This window comes from Arvicanthis niloticus, chromosome 28 (genome assembly GCF_011762505.2).
Source record: "Arvicanthis niloticus isolate mArvNil1 chromosome 28, mArvNil1.pat.X, whole genome shotgun sequence".
Taxonomy (NCBI): Eukaryota; Metazoa; Chordata; class Mammalia; order Rodentia; family Muridae; genus Arvicanthis; species Arvicanthis niloticus.
In genome coordinates, this window is record NC_133436.1 from 22,475,340 (window position 1) to 22,496,514 (window position 21,175).

Genomic DNA, 21,175 nt, shown 5'->3' on the forward strand with positions numbered 1-21,175 from the left:
TGTGTTTCTTTCCTCTCAGCCAGTGAACAAAACTATATCACCAAAATGGACAATGACCACAACCCTGACAGTCCTGACAACACTGCAGAACAACCCAGTCATAAGCATTGTGTTGATACATACTTTGTATTTTAAATTGGAGAATAGAAATTATCTACTGTATATTTTACAGCAACATGCTGTTTTCAATTTACCTTTAAGCACCACCTCAAAGAGCAGGCTTACGCTAATGGCCCTAGAATATTTCGAAACTCGTGTGAAAGGTTGAAAGCAGAGTACTGGAGTTTACAAACAGAATGAAGAAATCTAACAGAAAAACAAGAGAATTGGAAGGCAAATGTATCTGTATGAAAATAGTGCTATGAAAACAAACTTCATTGGTTAGGCCCGTGAGGGAAAAAGGACGGGGGCAGAGTGAGGGGCAAAGGGCACAGAGAGGTGAGATAAAAGAACTTTAGAGGTTCTCCTTCGACGGTTGGGCCAATCTCTTCGACAAATCCCGGATCTAGTATCAGTGGGCCCTGCCTGTTTTATAAGTCATCTCTGTCACTCCTTCCTGCCAACGGCCCCTTCTATAAACCTGTTGTCACTCACCTCCAAGGACTGTGCCCAGGAAGATGCATTTCTTTTTGTGACGTTTCAGAAAATTCCACATTGATCGCAGCATCTTCAGACCCCGGGTTGTGTGGGTTGCCTAGGGGAGAGGGGCTGGCTCACCGTGTCCTCCGTCAACCCGGGCCGGACCTCCGGCAGAAGCGCGGTGGCGGCGCTAGGTGCTCTCCAGAAACCACAAACCTTTCCTTGCGCAGAGGCGGTCACCCAAGCGGAGGAAGGGGGCGTGGACTACAGCGGAGCAGCAACGCTTTCGGTCCCCCAGCCGCCGCTTACTGATCCGGGACTCCTGGGTCCGTCCACAAATAGCTCCCGGGTGCCTCTCCTTTTTCCGTCTTCCCGGAAGCAAGGGCCCGCGCCCTCCGAGTTCCGCTGGCCTCTGTCCTCTAGTTCCTTGGCCCGGAGTCTCTGCGTGGCGATATGGAAGAGAAAGTGGAGTCCACCACTGCTCCAGACGGCTCGAGCGTGGTGTCGGTACAGGAGACCGAAAAGTGGATGGAGGAGGCAATGCGAATGGTGAGGAACCCGGCAGATGAATGCTGAGAGTGCAAACTTTCTCCCGGCCGCATCCGGACCAGAGTAGTTGAGCAAATGTGCCTGGCGCGCTTTCTCATCACCATTAGCTGTATCACCTCTCAAAATATCTGAAGCAACAGCTTGTTTTATTCTAGGGGAATTTTCTCTAGCTTTGTCTCATAGTAATTGGGGTTGAGGGAAAAATACAGAAACTGTTTGATTGATGTGTAGTATGTATCACAGGGAGCCTTAGTTTCCGCCTGGGGATATGAACCTACCTGCCTGTCTTTCCATGTGGACACATACTTTGAAATCCATAAAGCCACGTTATTTTATGGTTTGCTCCCGACGCCCTTGAACATGGAAGGAAGCTGATGTTTCTGGTAGAGGGTCATATCAAAACGTGTCCTGGTACAGTCCTCACCGATGATGTATTTACTCTTTCTACAATACTTTTCTCTGCCCTTGTATTTCCTTCCCACGATCCCTTTAAGGATTGCGTTATGGAGGGTTCTGGTCGTGTTTACATGTTTTTTTCAAGCTTATTACCCATATTGATGTGTGGCAGGGATAGAAGTTTGTATGATATGTATGTATACACGGACTTTCTGATGCTGAATTTTCATTCTGTGAACATCATGGAATTTGTTGGCAATCATTTTGTTGGCATCATTGTAAAGGCCTTAAGACTGAGCTCAGCCTTTGATGTAGGGATGTTATTTTTGCTTATTTCTTTACAAGATTAAAATATTTCAACTTTTTATTCTAATGGTTACAAAAGTTCACATTCATAAGAAATTAATCTAGAACATTTAACAAATTATATAAAAATTACTTAAAAGTCTTGACCTCAGAGATAGCCCGGGTGACATTTTATGAGCACTGTTCCTATATTTCTGTCCCGGTGAAAACAGAAGCTGCTTCCTCCTTACCTTCCATAATGGCATAATGCATTCTTTTTTTTTTTTTTTTAATTAATACTTCTTTTGTTTTGGTCATGTTTCTCGGAGCCTGGGGTGGGAAGAAGAGACCTTTGTTCTTCAGTTTTCGAGTTGAGAATTTGTTGGTTTAAGGAAGATCAAGTTGCCATTTCAGTGGCAGAGCTTCGGCCTCTTCCAAAGAAGGCCAGCTTCTGAAGTTCAAAGCCTTCTACACAGTCAGACCTATTTTGACCCAACTCTTTTGCATTTGTGACAAGGGGAAGGGACTGACTGGAAGAAGTGGGAGGGGCATTGGAAAGTCTGAGATAGGATGGAATGATGTGGATTTTCAGCCTTAAGTTTTGGACTTGTCAGTAGAGGAAATGCATGTACCGGGAAGCAGTTCCTCGACCCCCACAGACTGTGTTCTGCAAGCTTCACTTCCTCTCAACTGTCATTGCGTTTGCCCAGCCACACAGTACCAGCACCCTGGCCTATAAGTCACACCTGATCAATTATGTTGTATGTCTCTTTAAGGTAGCCCTATCATTTCTAGTGAGATAAATTTGCTGGAAGAAAAGAAAAGAGAGGACCCAGAGGAACTAGGTACCAAGAAGCCCAGTCCTCTGTTGACCTGGGAGCCCGGAAAGGCTGCCAATACAGCACTGTTCTGCTTCGTGTTGGGTGCACAGTGGATAAGGCTCCTGGCACTCTCAATCTCTTTCCTTCTACCTCTGTACTTCCTATTTGGTCCGGGAGTTTAAAAATAAGTTATTATTTGTGCATTTGTGTGTGTGTGTCTGTGTGTGTTTGTGTGTGTGTGTGAAGAGGGTGCACATGTGTGTGTGTGTATGTGTGTGCTTGAATATTTCTAAAGATTACCGGACAACTTTTGGGAGGAGCGAGATTTTTCTCCTTCCACTGTGGGTTCTGGGGATGGAACTCATCATCACACTTTCACAGGGAGTCCTGCCGAGCCATCTTACTGCCCCTGTCTTTGGTTTTCTTCTGCATGTTCGAAACTGCTTGTGTCATCTTATCCTGTGCTCCAGGATGCAGGCTTACTGAAAGCCTTGTCACATGTCTCTTCCTCTTATCAACTTCTCCCTCTTCTCTTGTCACTCAAACAAAAAACCTTATGAAGGGTCTAATCAGTGAAGTCGCACTGGTTACTAAAGAGGCTTTGGAGGGAGAACAATACAGAGAACTCAGCACCTGACACTAATAGTTGCTCCAACTATTAATGGAATAATAAAGGAAGTCAAACTTTCATTCCAAATGTCTTAAATGGGTAAGTTAATGTGACCTCTCTGTGCTTTGGGTTCCTTATCTACACAATGGAGCTCAGTATCCCTATTGTCATTGAATATGCTTGGTCCACAGAGTGGCATTATTTGGAGGTGTGGCCTTGTTGGAGTAGGTGTGTCACTGTAGGCATGGACTTTAAGACCCTCATCCTAGCTTCTTGGAAGCCAGTATTCTGCTAGCAGCCTTCAGATGAACATACAGATCTCTTGTCTCCTGCACCGTACCTGCCTAGATGCTGCCATGCTTCCACTGTGATGATAATGGACTGAACCTCTGAAAGCCAGCCCTAATTAAATGTTGTCCTTATAAGAGTTGCCTTGATAATGGTGTCTGTTCACAGTAATAAAGCCCTATCTAGACGGAAGTTGGTACCAGGAACTGGAATATCGCTGAGATAGGCCTGACCATGGTTTTGTTTTGAAGAATGTGGATTTGGGGATTTTGGATTTGGAAAGCAGTGAAAGTGCTTTAAATGAGATTTATTGGGCTATCCTAGTAGGAATATGGAAGACTTTGTTGCTGAGAGTAATTTGAATTGTGCAGACCAGGCCCAAGAGGTTTCAGAGGAGGATAATTTCAGTATGTGGCTTTGAGACTGTTTTTGTAGTATTTTGGTGAAAATGTGGCTGCTTTTTATCTGAAAAGTCTGCCTGAATTTAAGGTAAAGAAATTTATGCTAATATCATTGACAAAAGAAGTCTCAGAAATGCCCAGAAAAGACTTTGTTCTCTGGATTAGTCTAATGAAGAGCATTTTGAACAAGCATAGCAACCTTAGAAAGGAAAAATACAAAATATATGGTTAGAGTATTAAAGGGGCACCAGGAAGTGAAGTGAAGCTGAATCCTGTGTTCTAGGAGATAGAAGATTAAGGGGGTGGGACTTTGGAGCAAGATCCTACCCAGCTAAGTTTAGGGCCAGGCATGGTGGTACACATCTTGAATCCCAGGAGATAAGCCAAGCAGATCTCTGAGTTCAAGGCCAGCCTGGGACAGAGCAAGTTCTAGGTGAAGAAAAGCTTAAATCCAGGCATGGTGGTACATACCTTTAATCCCAGGAAACAGAGCCATGCAGATCCTTTACACAGACACCCAGCAGAGAACACAGCACAGCATAGCCCAAAGACACCAGCTTCGAGCCGGGGAAAGCACAGCCATGTCTTTTTGCCTAGGTCATTATCCACATCTCGGTTCCCACTGCATCTGTTTTTATCCATAGCCTTCCTAGCACTGAACATCACCTCTCAGAGTTTCCACTTTGTGTTTCAGGCCAAAGAAGCACTTGAAAATATTGAAGTTCCTGTTGGCTGCCTTATGGTCTATAACAATGAAGTTGTGGGGAAGGGAAGAAATGAAGTGAATCAAACAAAAAACGTGAGTGGATCACTGAGAACACAGAAACATACTATGGCCACAGTGGGGCCAGCTGTCAAGATAAGACCCAATGTGTCCTGTGGGGCAGTTCCCTGTCCTGCCCCACCCCTGCTTAGTGTGTGTGTGTGTATGTGTGTCTATAGAGGTTGAAGTCAAGATACCTTTCTCCATGCCTTTCCACTGTATTTTGAGACAGTCTCTCTCTCTCTGCACCTGTAGCTCATCAGTTTAGCTTGACTAGGTGCCAGTGAACCCTAGGGATCCTGCTCTTTCCCGTCCTCTACACTGGTGTTGTCTATGGGAATGTATGGCTATGTCTGGCTGTTTACATGGGTTCTGGGGAGTCTGCATTCGGGTTCTCACTCTTTCCCTGCAAGCACCTCACTTACTGAGCCGTCTCTCCAGCTCGACATCTTTTTTCTTCCTTCGTAAATGATTTTTTTTTCTGACTGTAACAATACAATGATTTTTGTCTTATTGATTTGTTTTAGGTATCAAATTTTCAGAAAAGTTAAATGATATAAAATTATAGTAGACAATTTTCTATTTCTACATTTGTGATCTTAGCCAAAAGCTAAGAAATGGTTACATCTTTGAAATTTTACTATTTTTTTTTTTTTAGCACTTGAGTGAAAAAAAAGAAGGAATTTTGTTACATCAGAATTATCAGCCTAGAAGAAAGGAGTGCACCTTGTAACATTCTACCTGAAAGTTCACCTTTGCAAAGCAGATCTATTTAACTTATAATGTGTTCCTTTTAGTTTCTTTAAGGATTTTTGTTTGTTTTGTTTAAGTGGGGGAGGAAAAGAAAAAGAAAGTGTACAAATGGGAGGGAAACATAAAAGGATTATATTAGAAAAAACATTTTTTTGGATATCTAATCAAATAAGGTCTCCAAGATGAGCTGTCCTCAACTACATGTGTTTCAGCTTTAATAATTTGGTATTATTGTGATCACCAAATCACAAATATTATGATTGGAAAGTTCATGGTTTCAATGCTTCTTAGCCATGGCGTCCCAGCAGTGTGTCACGGTGGAGACACATTTGGGAAGTGGAAGTAGGTGAAAGTGCCATGAAGCCTTTTATGGTTCTAAAGTACCAGATGGACTCAAGCATAACATAACACCCATGCTGTTCCCATGGACTTTGATCTTACGTGCTTTGGGAGCTTAGAACCATTTAGTGTCAGCACTGGGGCTCTGGGGCCTTTAAAGCTCATCCATCTGTGACCCTGAGGTTTAGCAAAACTCAAGTCAAGAAGGAACCCGGATTCACAAGGCAGTTATGAGGACATCAAAACATTCAAGGCAGACAGATAACACGCATGCTGTGTAGTTAGAGAATATGTTGGTGCACACCTAACACTTGTGTTTTAAATAGTTGCCACAGCACCTGTTTTACTCTGTGGTTTGATGGAATGTGTTTAACATGAGAGCCAATGACTGAATCTCTAGTAACTTACATTTCATAGACACTTTGGAGTTAAGCAGGGTTCTTCCACTGTTATGTGTCTCGCACAGAATTGCCCTTTGATTGCAAGGCCCTGGGCCCCAAGTGAGGAGACCAGAATTCTGCTTTGGGCTAAGATACCCACACTGCTGTGCTCTGTTCCATCCCCCTCCCCCAATCTCCTCTCCCTGTGTATTTCCAATGCATGATAAGACAGCTTACTATGTGTCTTTAGCAGTAAAAGAGTGACTTAGCAAAGGCAATCCAGTATTTATGGTATTTACTGAGAGCTGTTAAGAACTCCATCTCTCAGGAATCTGTATCTGGGCTTTTCAGGCTCCGGTTGGAGGAATCTCTACTGTCAAGTTCTTTTGTATTGGTGCAGAGCCTCTTCTGTAAAGTCCTTCTGTCCTGGGTTTCTGATTCTGTAGTCACCCAGGCATCTTCCTGTCTGCCAACACCTATCATAGCATTATGGGCCAGTGCCAGCGCTTTTCTCACCGTGCTCCAGGTCCCAGGAAAATGAGCACTTTTTTCTTCCCCTCACCCAGTGTCGAGAATCTGTGGTTTGCATTAAGCTATTTTTATTTTGAACTGTTTTGTTAGTTTCCTTTTTAAAATCAGTGTGCAAAGTGATGCATTTCTTGGTGAGATTTTTCTATACACTCTTTGGTGGCCTAAGGTACTTGAAAGAAATGTTCTCCAACTTGCTGAGATGCCTGCAAGTTACACAATAAGCTTCAGGTTTCCAGGTCCCATACTGAGGTGAGCTCTCCTGTAATTAACCCAAATAATGTTAACTGGTCCACCAAGCTAGACTTCAGTGATACCCTTACTCTTACAAGCAGAATGGCTGATATAAGCATGTTTCTTATCAGCCTTACTGCTTACATAGACTTGAGGATGGAGGGAGTTTCTATTGGATCTCGTCAGTTTCAGGAATTTCCTGAAGCCTTTGAGTTGTTTACTTTCTGAGTTTAAAGAACTTTTCTTCAGGATGGAACATTTCATGTCCACCTAAAACATCCTGTGTCTTAAGGAACTCATATCCAAGGTAGAAAACTTTATCTGCATGCATGCTTGTGTGTGTGTGTGTGTGTATGTGTGTGTATGTGTGTGTATGTGTGTGCACACGCGCGCCCACACGCATGCCTGTAGATACCTTCAGAGGCAAGAAGAAGATGTTGGATCTCCTGGAACTGGAGTTCACTGGAGTTACAGACACTGTGGACCACCTAAGTGTGGGTGATAAAAACTGAACTCTGGTCCTCTGCAAGAGCAGCAAGTGGTCTTAACCTTTGTGCCTTCTCTCCACCCCTGCATTAAAATCATTTTTAATAAGAGGAAAGAAGAGTCCCCAAATTGCAGCAGGCTACACTGTGCTTGGTGTGGCTCGGATTGCTCGAGGAGCTGTAGAGGAGAAGATAACGGTAGACTCTCATTTAGATATGGAGGATCCAAAGTTTGCGTGAGACTCATAATTAGTATAACACTGTCAGGATTCAAATGTCAGTGTAATTAATTCCATATGCTGGGTGGTTTCTCCTGTAATATGCCATCTCCCATGAAGTATCTGAAATCTCAAATGTATGCTTATTTACAGTCTGTTGTACTATAAGGAGAACATGATAATATAAACTCAATATAGGTTTGCTTTAGAGTGAGGTTAGTTTAAAATCTATTTGAAACTAGAGCATAAACTTGTGAAAATTACAATCCCCCATTAAGATATTCAGAAACGGTAGATATCTTTTTTGAGACTTATTTCCTCTGTAATATTGTAATGAAAAACAAACTTCCCCAAGGCACATGAGAATCTCACGGAAAACATAGCAAGGTTTGTGTAGTACACTGGATTGGGCATCCCTGTTGCTAAGGTTATTCTATTTGCACTGGGCAACTCCTAAGGGTGTCCTGAAACCCATGTTCTAATACAGTCAGAAATGGTAGGAATGCCTTTTGAATTGACGGTTTGCATATTTTGAAGACATCAGCTGTACGAAACAAACAATATTAATGTGTGTCTCTCTCTCTCTTAAGGCTACTCGGCATGCTGAGATGGTGGCCATTGATCAGGTCCTAGATTGGTGTCATCGACATGGACAGAGCCCTTCCGTGGTATTCGAACACACGGTGCTGTACGTCACTGTGGAGCCGTGTATCATGTGTGCCGCCGCCCTCCGCCTCATGAGTATCCTTTGCTTCCTGGCTTCCTGCCTTTACCTTGCCTGTGAGCAAAACATGGCCGGATACACCTCCCATTGTTCTCTCTTTTTATTGTTTGTTTTTCTTTTCAATGCTGAGCATCGAAGCCAGGCTCTCATAGTGCTCCATCTGCTGTAACCCTGAGCCATAGCCCTCCCCAGCTTTCAGTTCCCTAATGTGTGGAGACTGCATTGCGAAACACACCGTTTCCTATTCTTTCTCTGTATCGACAGCCAAGAATGAATTGAATACTTACACTAAGGGAAGAAAAGCTCAGAACTAACTTAAACTCTTATGTCGGGATAAATCCAAATTAAGGTAGAACACAAGAGATGTCCTGAGGACTAGGCTTTACCTCTGTATGACAGATGATGTGTAATTTAAATATTTTCAGTTAATCCACTTTTGCCATGAATACCTGCCACAAAGTACTGAAAAAAAAATGGGGGGAAGGGGGAAATTAAGTTCAAGGTAAATGAGAAGTAAAAATGTCTCCTGATACTATCATTAAATGTGAATGGAAATTAGCAAGTTAGTGTTCTTTAGTTGGTTTGTATCTTGCATAGACCAAGCAACATAAATGCTGAGTGCAGACTATATTATTTGTTTATTTATTTATTTATTTATTTATTTATTTATTTCATGTCACCAAGAGCCTTGCTTATGCTAGGCAAACATAGGCCAGATACATAACCCATTAATTTTTTTTTTATTGTCTGTTTTTCTTTTCAATGTCGAAGATCCAGTTGGACTGAAGTTCCTGATCCACCTTCTAAGGGCTAGAATTATAGGCACATGCCATCACACCAGGCTTCTATCCAAGTCTGACATGTTAATTAAATTTATTTATTGGGGGGGGGAGGATGGGCATGCCATGACATTTGTATGGCAATCAGAGGGCAACAGTCAGGAGTCAGTTCCCTCTTTCTTCCGTGGGATCCTGGGACTATATTATGTAGTTTAAAAGGTAAAATTTCTGCATTAAATTTCCAATTCTGCAATGATTCTGAAAATATGGTTGAGAAAAGAGCAGAGAATTGATTTGCATATTAAGCAAAAACACACAGTCTCTGCTGTTTACAGTTGCCAGGGTTTGTTTGTTCATTTACTGTTGTTATAACGGCAAGCACCTTCCATGGCACACATGCAGTACTCAGAGGACAAGCCTGGGGAGTTGGCTCTCCCCCTCCACCATTAAGTAGGTCCCAGGGATCACACTCAGGTTGTCATGTTTGCATGGTAAGTCCTTGTATCAGTTGAGCCATCTTGTCAACCTATGTCTTGCTAGATTTTTTAATTTCTACATACCTAAAGTCTCCTTCTCTTCTTTTTTATAATTGGATTTTATTAGTTTAAAGATAAACCGTAACGTTTTAATTGTTTTAAAGTCTGGAATGAGCTTTCTAAGGTAGTTAGTATCAGCCTGCTCTTGCCGTGGTTCTTCACATCCCATGCAGGACCTTAATTCTGTGCTATAAATCCCACTGGTCGTCTATGGCTGTCAGAATGAACGGTTTGGTGGTTGTGGTTCCGTCCTAAACATTGCCTCTGCTGACCTACCCAATACTGGGAGACCGTTTCAGGTAATACAGTCTACTTGTGCCCTCCTCCCCTCTCTCCTCCTTCTTTCTTCCCTCTCTCCACACCTCCTTTCTTCTGTTTATCTATCTCTTGATGGACTTACCAATTGTGTGTGGTCAGTATTCCAAAAACCCATGACAGAATCAGACAGTATCATGGGGCCCCGGGTTGAGTTCTTTACATCTCACTGGAAAAGTTCACCAGCACCTTGTGTGGGCTTAGAGACTCTCTCTCTCTGTTGGGACAAGTGGTGCCCGCTCTGTGGTGTGATGACGGAACCTTGCCTGCATTGCTAACTGGGATACTAATCACAGCCAACGGTATTTAGGCACCATTTCCACCACTGTGCCACACACTATTACTACTGTCTGCTCGCCATTGCAATTTCACTATTTGTTGATGCCTTTTAATGGTGAAACTTCCCCCGAGACCAGAGAACTTACATGTCTTTCATCTGTTAGAAAGTCTGCTTCCTTGCCACACTGGTAAAGGTTTAATTGTTGAAAGTGTAAGCATTAGGAATCTGCATGACGGAATCCATACCATTTTTCTATACCAGTTCATTCTCCAAGATGGAGGATTAATCCCAAAGGATCATACTCAAAAAACAGTGCCGGGCGGTGGTGGCGCACGCCTTTAATCCCAGCACTTGGGAGGCAGAGGCAGGCAGATTTCTGAGTTGGAGGCCAGCCTGGTCTACAGAGTGAGTTCCAGGACAGCCAGGGCTACACAGAGAAACCCTGTCTCGAAAAGCAAAAAAAAAAAAAAAAAAAAACAGTAAGATTCAATAAATTCTGGAGTTCCTCTTGAAGGCCTCAAGTGTTCATAGGCTGTGTCGAGGACTTAAAGAGTCCTAATCCTGTGCAGTGCGAGTTTTGTAAGATTCTTTGCCTTGAATTCTCCCAGCTGAACATAAGCTTTCCTAGCCACCGCTGTGTTTAAGAATAGATGCCTTTAACATCACATCAGAAGAAACTGCAACAGAATGAGTGGGAATGAGTGAGGCTGATTGTTAAAGACATCTCATAAAGTGGCTTCATTTTTCCTTCATTCCTAAGAGCTGCCCAGACATTGCTTGTATAGCACACATTGCTGGCTCCGTGCACATGGTGCTTCCTTTATGAGAAAAACCTAAGTAATTTCTCAGCGTTTCTGAACAGAGCTATGACACATCGCTGGGTATCAGACTGTCTAAAATGTAGATGAGGAGCTAAGGAGACAGCTCTGTGGGCAGAGTGTTGGCCAGCCAGCTTGGGGACCTGAATTTGGATCCCTGGGTCCCACTGAAGGCCGGATGCAATTGAGGATCCTGTGGTGAGATGGGAAGCAGAGACAAGAAGAGTCCTGGCCAGCTAGCCCGCTAGATGTCGTGTCAAACAAGAGAGCCTGTCTCAGTAAGGTGCAAGGTGAGAACAGGCACTTGAACTTGTGCTCTGGTGCACCTGCTTGCTGGCTTGTCCATATACACGTGCACATCACAGACACACATATACACATGCACGTAGGCACGTTGGTGACATGAAAACACAAGCAGTTCTGTCAGGTGTCTCGGTGTAGTCAGTCTTTCTCAGCCAGAGAAGTTCGTTTATGGTTCATCTCTCTACATGGCTATGTTGTGTCAGTGGAAAATGAATGCCATGGTTTAATGCCAAATTATGTTTTAAGGTCTTGTTAGCCTTTAGCGCCTTAGTGTGCTCGTCTTCTGGGTGCTGTATTTTCTTTCTTTTCTTTGGTTTGGCTCATGGGACAGAGAACAAAAAGGGAGGTAGGAGCTCACATCAGAATTATAGATTCCTTTAATACTGCATGCAATAATATACTATAATATTATACAGTATAAAGTTCACTGGGATATCTGTGGGTCTATTGTTTTTAAAAAGATGGTCTTCATTTTTTTTAAGTATTTCTTTTTTTCTGTTTCAAACATTTGCTTTGTTTGTTTGTTTTGTTTTTGTTTTAACACAGTTTTTCTGTGTATCCCTGGCTGTCCTGGAATTTACTCTGGAAACTAGGCTGGTCTCAAACTCGTAGATCCACCTGCCTCTGCCTCCCAAGTGCTGGGTTTAAAGATGTGCACCATCACTATCTGGTGGATATACTTTCTGCTAAAACCTACGTACACATAGCTTTAGTTGATTCTTTAGAATGTCATCTTGGTATCTAGACCCATGGGTTGTTTTTTATCACTACCACCACCACCACCACCACCATCATCATCATCATCATCATCATCATCATCATCTCCCACCTGTAACTGTGTTTCTCCTCGGACCACACGTTGGAATCTCTTGAAGGGCTTTTGCATTGCTCTGTACTCGGACCTGCATAGGTGAATAAAAAGGCAGATGCTTGTGTGTCTGGTCATCTCGTGACTACAGAGCTGTGTTAGGAAGGAGATCATGTTTCCATCAGTGAGTGCCTGTCGATGGATGCTGGAGAGGCAGCCTCAGTGGGGTCTTTAGAGCATTAAGACCCTGAGGAAAAGATTGAGGAGGAAATAGGCTGAGAGAGAATTCTGTAATATTCTGAGGCAAGGGCAGGGCAGTACTTTGTAAGGGAAGATTACTGTTACCATGGGGGAAGATCACAGGCTGGAGCCAACTGAGGCCCCAGGAAGGAAGCTTCATTTGCACAGTGCCCTGTGCAGCTAGCCTCCAGTCTGCAGGTGCTTGGCTTGGCTCCACTTTGAGGGATGGCTGTATTGTTTGACAAACTTGAGTAGGATGAGTTAGATTCTTTCCAGGCTCTCCAGATGAGTGCTAAAATCCCCAAGCATTTGGCCCCATCTCATATGTCTTTAATTTCTTTCCCCTATGCTTAAACACACACACACACACACACACAGCCCACCCTTCTCCCCACTCTCCCGGAAGTGTGCTCTGTACATGTTCAGCGTGCATCTTTACTCCGCGTTTCATTCATTGTTCCTTACAGCTCTCTTTGTTTTTCTTCTTTCACGTATTTTAATCTCTTCTGGTCAGTTACCAGAGCAAAGCCAAGCTCAACAGCTTCCTTCAATCCTGCATAGCAAAATTCCCCTCCGCCCCCTGTAAAGGACCAGGTACTAAATATTTCTGCCTCTTGTGAGAGAAATGTCTTTGTCACATACTGTTTTATACTCTTCAAAGTATAAAAAGCCCATTGCTTTGCTAGGTAAGTATTGTAGCTCTCAGCGGAAAGGCTTCCCCTGCAAGTTCTGCTCCTGCAAGTTCTGCTCCTGCCAGCTAGGGTGGGGGTGGGGATAGGAGTGGAGGAGGAGTGTTTCCTCAGTGCTAGTGTGTAGCAGGATACTTTCCTGCTACATTGTATTTGCAGTGGAGTTCAGTTATTGGGCAGTAGAAGAGGTAGCCAGAGTGAGGAGTCGGGAGGGAAAGGAAAAAAAGGAGGAAAGAGAGGAAGCAACATGGAGGAAGAAGCATGGATCTCTAGCAGGCCTAGGTAGCAATTTCTATCAAAAGGTTAAATACTGGGTAACAATTCTAATTGGTAGGGCATCTTGTATATTGATCATTTCCAAATATAGAAACCCATTGAATAATCTTTAAGTATTAAGAGTCTTCTTTTTACTGGTACTAAGAGCATGGCGGGTATTGTCTGGGGCTTAGCAGAGAATCCTGAGGGTGACAGGGTTGGCCCAGAATCTATGCTTTGGGGCATGGTCTCTGTGGAGAGGAACCAGCCGCCACAGTGATGTCTAGTGGCCCCTGGCGGCTTCTAGTGCGGGAACATGGCAGGCCGTCCATTTAGCTAGCAGAGCCGGACCACACCGTGGCTGTTTTCTAAATTCTCCCGTTTCACTAGTGTAACAGTTCTGCTCTACCAGGGGATGATTTCCCCAGTGAATGCGTTACAGCTCTGCTCTGGCTACGAGGAGCCAAGGAATACTACAAAACCACACCACACAACAGACCTCACACAAGACCCCCCCAGGAGGGTGGCTGCCTAAGCAGAAGGCAGGGCTTAAGGGTTTCTTGGGGGGCCGGGTTTTCTAAAGTGGAGATTTTCAGGGTGAGGATTTGTGGAATGTCAAGCTTAGGGTAAGCTCAGTGATTGGTAGGTTTCTGTGGCAAGCTCAGGGATTGGTGGAATTCTGTTTCTTGTTCCGGTCAAGTCAGGGTCAGGACGTTTTAGCTTTGTCCCCTTTATCCTACACTAGCTTGTCGTTCTTAGCTGCGGACAGGATTTGTTCCACTAGGAATAGTGTACAGCCCAAGGTGTATAGCATCTCATGCTTGGAGAAGTATGGCAGGTAAAAATATGAGCACCTGTTCACATCTCCTTTAATCGCTACATCATCCCTCTGAAGTCCAGTTACGTGCCACAGAGGGTCTAAGTACTGGCCTCTAGTGACGTACTTAAACTGCAGTTCAGGTGATTAGTATTAGTGGCTGATTGAGATGTTAGGTTAAGACTGGACGCCCATTCTTTTGGAAATTTATGTCTTTATGCTTTTATTTGTCCCAAGTAATGAACATTGTGAGGAGTCCATTAATGTCGCCGTGACTGTGTATACACCACCGTGGGGGCATTTAGCCCACATCCAGTCATGGCCAATGCTCACCTCATGTTCCTCCCTTCATCAGTGCATCCCTGGGTACCGTGCTGAGGAGGCTGTGGAGCTCCTAAAGACCTTCTACAAACAGGAAAACCCAAATGGTGAGTTTTCCCTTAGTGCAGTGTCCCATCTAAAAACTCAGTATGAAGGAAGTTTGGTATCTCTTGCTTTTTACTTATCTGACTTTTTTTTTTTTTTCTTTCAGCTCCAAAATCAAAAGTTCGGAAAAAGGATTGTCAGAAATCCTGATGTTGTAATGATCAAAGACTAGTACCTTTTGGAGACCTGGACAGAATTCCTGACTGAGAGCCACTGGCATCGCTGGTCACGTTTATATGTTATTACTGTGTGTGAAAACTGCGTCTCTCCTCATTTGCTCTGTTAAGGAAACAAATTAGCTTTTTTAAAAAAGAGTCTGACAATGTAAACAACTATTAGCTCTTCCACCAAGCTGAAAGAATGTTTCCAGGAAGGGGAGGGATTAAGGTTTGAGGTCCTGGAGATCTGCCAGCAGGGCCTGCCCTTTACCCCAGCCTTAGCCCCGGCTTAATGAAGCTCTTTGTGGCTGTGGAGACGGCCAAGTCGTAAAATGCTTGCCATGCAAGCAACCGTGAGGATTGGGTCTCTATCAGTGCCACGTGGGCTTGGTGGCCTGCCTGTAATTCCAGTACGTGGAAAACAGAGATGGGCTTCCAAGATCCCAAAGTAAGCTGACTAGTTAGGTTAGCCCTTATTGGTAAGCTCTGGGTTCAAATGAGAGATACTGTCTCGATAAGTAATATGAAGAATGATCTAGGAGGAACCCCCGGTGTGAACCTTAGGAGTCACATGTCCACATGAATTCCCCCCCCCAATCCAAATGCAAGCATTGACACACATGACACCATACACATACACATGCCAAAAAAAAAAAAAAAAAAGGCAAATCTTTGTAAATCTATGGGTACAAATCTTTGGAAGATTGATCAAGATCAAACAGGAAGTAGAAGAAAGAAAGAAAGAAAGAAAGAAAGAAAGAAAGAAAGAAAGAAAGAAAGAAAAGCAAGCAAGCTTTGACATTTTACTGAGTGCATTCAGACCAGGTCCTGCACCAGACTCCACCAGGGCACATGTACCTGGGCTTATTCTAATTTTTATTGACTTTATATATATGACCATGCCTGTTGGGAGTTCATGTGTGTGAGTGTGGAGGCAGAGGAGACTCTGCTGTTCCTTAGATTCAGTGCCAATCCTCTTTTCTGATTCTTTTTTTTTTTTTTTAAAGAGAAGATTTATTGAAATGTACCATTCGGCTAGGTAGGCTGGCCAGGAATGCCCAGGCTTCTGTCTGTGGCTTCTACTGCAGGAATTACAGGCACACACCACCATGCTCGCCCTCCTCCCCTCCCTCCCTTCCTTTTCTCTTTTAAATGTGAATTTTGGCAATTGAACTCAGGTCCTCCTGCCACTTGATTGACCGAGTTAACTCCCCTACCCTAGGACATTTTTTAAAAAGTATTTACATAAAACAGATACTTTTAAAGCAAGTGTTTGAGTCTCTCTCTTTTTTTTTAATTATAGCATATCGCTACAATAAAGTTTTATTCATGCCGTCTTTAAATAGTGGGTGCTGGGCAGATGGCTCAGGGGTTAAAAATATATACTGCTTTTTCAAGAAGATACAAGTTTGGTTCCCAGCACCCGTCCCTGGGTGATTCGCAACCTGTAATTACAGTTCCAGGGAAGCGGGTGCCCTCTTCTGGACTCTGTGGGTACCTACACTTACATGTACACACAATTTACACACACACACTTCAGATTTCTAAAGGAGAAAATTGAAAGTAGAGTCGTTCCTTATAATGGAGCTACTATTCCTTTAACGTCCATTTCTTCCCTGGAACAAAACCAAGACCTTATACTCTCAAAACAAAGACCTTGTATTCTCCAGAGAGAGAAATGAAGCGGTTCATTATGTAAGTTGCCGGATGATGACAGTTGCTGCTGGACAGTTGCTGCTGGACTGTAGCCCCACTGCTGGAGAGGTCGAAGCAAAAGAACCATGAATTCAAGGCTTGGGCTGTATAGGGAGCCCCTCTCCCCGCCCCCAATCGCCCCAATCAGAACCAGTTGCTACTAGGAATAAGAATGCAGCAATGATGGTTACAAGATTGAATAAGATGATCCATTGAATTCGAAATACCAATACTCTTCCAAATGCGGATGATAGAGGTTAAACTGAGTATCTAAAAATTTGACCTCACCGCAAAATCTCCGATAAGATCACTAGAGCAAGGTGCGGCTTTTCCGCGTCGCCCTGGGCGCAGTGTGCGTCTCTGCCCAGAAGGGGGCCTCGCTGTTCCACTGCCTGGGCAGCCTCAGTTTCTTCAGCGCATTCAAGTCCTTGATGCAAAGCGGCTGTGTTTGTTGACTCTGCCATTTGAGCGCTGTCTCCGACTTGTTTGTTTTGAATTACATTACAGGCTGGAATGTGATTGTGGCGGTAGTATTTTTATATTGCCTGGGGGAGCAGCTAATCACAGTTACATGCTTCAGAAAATTTATAATTGCGTGGTTTTGTGCGTGTGTGTGTGTGTGTGTGTGTGTGTGTGTGTGTGTTTTTAACAGCATTTCAGAAGTTTTATGAGCGAAGAGCACGCAGGATTTTAAATTTACAATAATGGTCTGTGCACCTTCTCTTCGGTTTTATCTACTTTAAAGACTGTCTTCTCATTAAGTTTTAGTGCCTTGCCTAGTGTGTTCCTTTTTGCAGTTGGTCATAACTCACTCCTGGCTCCCGTGCTCTCCTGCAAGCAGACATCATTATATTTATTGACTTCATATCATTTTGAGGGAATTATTTGTACTTGAAACAACCTGGGATCTTATCCTTGTAGAGTACCACCAGATTATTCTGGCTATCTTACGACCAGTGGGCTCATGATAAACCTTTGAAAGTAAATTTAGTTTGAATTTAGGGAAAAAATTAATGATAATAATATAATAATAATAATAATAGTAAGAGCATAGAGCCATAAATAATATGTGGCCATTTTATCTGGGAGACAAGAACTGCTTAGGAAGCAGAGAGATAATACCAGAAAATACGGCGGTACGCATGTTTTCCCTTCTTTGATTTTAGCAGATGGCTAAGTGGCATTTCCTGGTTCCTAAGCAGGGCTGAATGGTTTAATTTCCGTTTACCACCTTTAAAATTCTCTTTCCAGTCACTGACAGAGCTTTTGCACACAGGCATAGTTTCCTGTGGGAAAATCTCTCTGGATTGATTGTTGTCAGGGCTGCCACTGCAGGATCACTGTGAATATCATAGACACCAAGTGTGCAGAATTCAAACGACATGTTCACACGACAGTGAGGAGCGATAGATATGTATACATCGAAACCGTCTGCATGCAGTGCCCTTCACACCTCAAAAACTTGTGCCCAACGGAACCATACTGGTTGTGCCTGCCGAAGAGACTAAACAATAGTCGTCCTTTGTGCATAAGATAGGAAGATGTGGGACACAGAGAGCCTGTAGAGACACTTGCCCTGCTAGGAGGAACTGGGGAGAAATGATCAGATCTGAGCTGCTGGAGTATCCAGTGTTTGCTGGGTCCATTCAGTGATGAAAAGTCATGTCAAGATATCTTTGCATTTCTTGTCTTAGACACTTGAAATATGGAGAAAACAGCCAGCGACCCAAATGTTGGCAAGATGGTTCATTTTTTCTAAGGACTCTCCCTTCCTTTTTGTAGCCCAGGCTGGCTTCAGACTCACTATACAGCTGAAAGTGACCTTGAGTTTCTGATCCTCCTGCCTTTCTAGGGTGCAGGGATTACAGGTGATGGCCACTTATGCCAGTTTCGGCCAGTGCTGGGGAATCAGTCTCAGGGCTTCATAAATGCTACGCAATCCCCACAGTCAGGGCTACCAGGCAACGCAGGGCTACATCACAGCCTTTTCTTCACATTTGTTTGTTTGTTTGTTTGTTTGTTTTCTTTAAGTTACATCACATGTTCTCCTGGTCCTTTACCCGGAAGCACTTGCATATCTATGCATAGGGTGCTATCCTGTACCATTGCCACGCTGACCCAGCCAGTTTAACGCTCATTCGGCTCGTTCACTTTAAAGGCTCGCTGGTGTTCCAGTGCAGCCAGTTGGCTCAACTAAGCCCTGGGGAGAATTCCCTCCAGCCCCGTGAAGCCAGCTCCACCCTAGGGCTACGTTACACTGTGTTCCAACCTAGAACATTTCGGTTGCCTTTCAGATTGCTGACATTGGACTCTCGGGCGGTGTGTGAGCTCTCCCACCCAACCACATCCCCCACCACGGACAGTTTTCCTACCTGTCCTGCCCCTGTCACCACTGCTGCTTTCCAGTTAGTGAGCTCCTCTTTGGGATAAGAGTGATCTTTTTATTTGGTGCTTACCCCTCTGGAGGCACACAAACACCAGCAGACTCCACAGGTGACATTTTGTGCACTTGGTTAAGATGTCTGATTTAGTCACTGTGGACTTGGTTTTCTCTCTCTGTGGCAGTGAGTGATCAGTCTGTGGGGGAAGAAATTGTGACTTTTTTTTAAAATAGAAAGTACGTTAGACACTGATGGGAGGGAGGGAAGGAAGATTCATTTATATAAATTCAAGGCAGCTGTTAAATTATTTGATTTCAATTTTTCTCTGTATTGTGTGTTCCAATATTCATAACTTTTGGTAAGAATATTTTAAACAGCATAGTCAATAAAAAAATGAAAACGAAGATCTAAAACTAAGTACTTTCATTCTTGACATCCTTCTCAGCAAAAAAAAAAAAAATCATGTAAATTTCATTATAACTAATAGTGTTGTGGAAAAACGGTCCAAGATATTTCTGACATCACAGATGCCCTGTGGTAATACAATAGGACATTGATTACTTGCCCATAAAATCAAGGCATTGCAGGGGAGGGTAAGTGGGGGACACACACGTTTCCATAGAGACATCTTGACTTAAAATGTTTTAGGTACCACCATTTGAATATAGGTAAAAAAAAAACAAAAGCTAAGACTATTTTTTTTTCTTTCATTTATTTTAAAAGAAGTACAGCTTCTTTCTCTGTTTTGAAATCTCCGGTGAAGCCAGAGCTGGTGCTGCCTCGCTGTTCCACATCAGCTGACCTAGAGTAGGCTTGAGGAGAGGAGACATCAGCAATTGATTTCCCTGCCTTTTGGCAAAGGAACGAGACTGCATTGACTTCAACCGTGCAGACAACTGCCAGCTCGTTCCTTCCTTCACAGGGCGCTGATTGTGTGCAGTGAGGAAAGGCCTGATGGCTGATGTTATTTTTATGGGTCAGGCAGGCATGGCTTGTGGTGAAAGCTTGACAACTTTAGGATCCTACATGTTTGTTCCATGAGCTAATAAAAAAAGCAGGCTTATGTGATTCTTTTGAACCTGATTTTCAAGTGGACTCTTACACGCTGGACACCACATATCAAAGACAGCAAGTAAGGAAACTTTGTGATGAGATTCGACAAAGGCTGACTTTGGCCAGGCTTTGGTCAGGTTCCAAAGCCTCTTAACCAGGCCATAGCCTTGGCTCTGTGGCCTGCTGGGTCTGCATAGCCTTTTGCAAGTATCCTACTGACTCTCTTTAGAGCCCCGCCCCAACCCCACAGGAAGCTAAATTTTTCATCCGAAGAACTGCCTTGCCTTACCTTCAGCAGGGCTCACAGGTTAACGGTGACAACACCTTATATTCTGTGTCCTCATTCTACCTCCACCCCCTACCCCTCCATTCTGCTCACTGCTTAGAAAGCCCAGATTGGTTTTTATGTCTGGGCTATCATATAACCTCACACCACAAACACACAGTGGTGATACCTCTCTAATCCTGAATAAGGTTATGGTTCCCATTTTCACAAGTGTCTGTCAGGATAATCTTTGACAAGTCAAGGGTGTAAACCGAAATCCAGAGAAGGGTCCCACAAAGTATGGCCTGTGGACCAAAATCCACCCTGGTACTTACTTTCACACAGTCTGAATTTGATCAGATTTTTACACTTCTAACGGGTTGAAAAATCAATTCAATAATATTTAGGGATTTGTAAGCCTAAAATGAAAAGAATGTTTCAATAAATCTTCCGGGATCACGGCCACTCCTGTTTCTTTCTTCGGTGCTACACATGAACTCTGACATGCACAGTCTGGCCCTTTAGAAAGCATTTCCCGTCTCCATCAGGGGTGGGAAGGGTGTTGGATCGCCACGATGCTCATTTGAGTCCTATGACTTTGCAGCTGGGTAATGTGGTTCACTGCTCAGCTTTGTCTCGTTACCATGACTTTTGAAAAGTTTGTTTATAAATATGGAAGGGAGATTGGAGACACTAAAGTATTTATTTTGGCTTCAACTAGGTTATTTCTTTATATACTACTTTTCAGAGTAGCGAGGAGAAAAGATAATGTACCATTTTATTTGGTTTAGAATAGATGCCTTTTATTTGTGACCACGATAAAAGGTTTTCAAGCCTTCGCCCTCTTTAACAATGGTTACTATGGTGTCCAACTTTGTTGGCTTTCATTTTTTTTTTTAGACAAGTTCAAAACAAACAAATCATTGGACACAATGTTCATCAGATGGGCCTTTGTCCCATACTACTCATGGTTTATTTAAAATATTCAAATAAATGCAAAGTTA

General features: G+C 43.4%; 2 protein-coding genes across 3 annotated transcripts in view; one reads left to right on the forward strand and one right to left on the reverse strand.

Moving 5' to 3' along the window:
• Pex3 (peroxisomal biogenesis factor 3) overlaps nucleotides 1-968 on the reverse strand; it is a 30,146-nt gene extending 29,178 nt beyond the window's left edge. The window contains exon 1 of the mRNA XM_076926890.1: nucleotides 595-968. Coding sequence (XP_076783005.1) covers nucleotides 595-667 — 73 coding nt within the window. The 5' untranslated portion in view covers nucleotides 668-968. The remainder of the gene's footprint in view (nucleotides 1-594) is intronic.
• On the forward strand, nucleotides 947-16,046 carry Adat2 (adenosine deaminase tRNA specific 2). 2 transcript variants are annotated; one of them, XR_013108021.1, is made up of 6 exons: nucleotides 947-1,128; nucleotides 4,624-4,728; nucleotides 8,220-8,370; nucleotides 9,861-9,967; nucleotides 14,431-14,621; nucleotides 14,726-16,046. XR_013108021.1 is itself a non-coding variant. In XM_076926891.1 (6 exons), the coding sequence occupies exons 1-6, from the start codon at nucleotides 1,033-1,035 to the stop codon at nucleotides 14,767-14,769; spliced, it is 576 nt and encodes a 191-aa protein (XP_076783006.1). In that variant the 5' UTR covers nucleotides 948-1,032; the 3' UTR covers nucleotides 14,770-16,046. The 2 variants fall into 2 exon arrangements, 1 of the variants encoding a protein (XP_076783006.1); XM_076926891.1 differs by having other exon boundaries at nucleotides 948-1,128; nucleotides 14,549-14,621.
• The last annotated feature ends 5,129 nt before the right edge of the window (nucleotides 16,047-21,175 follow it).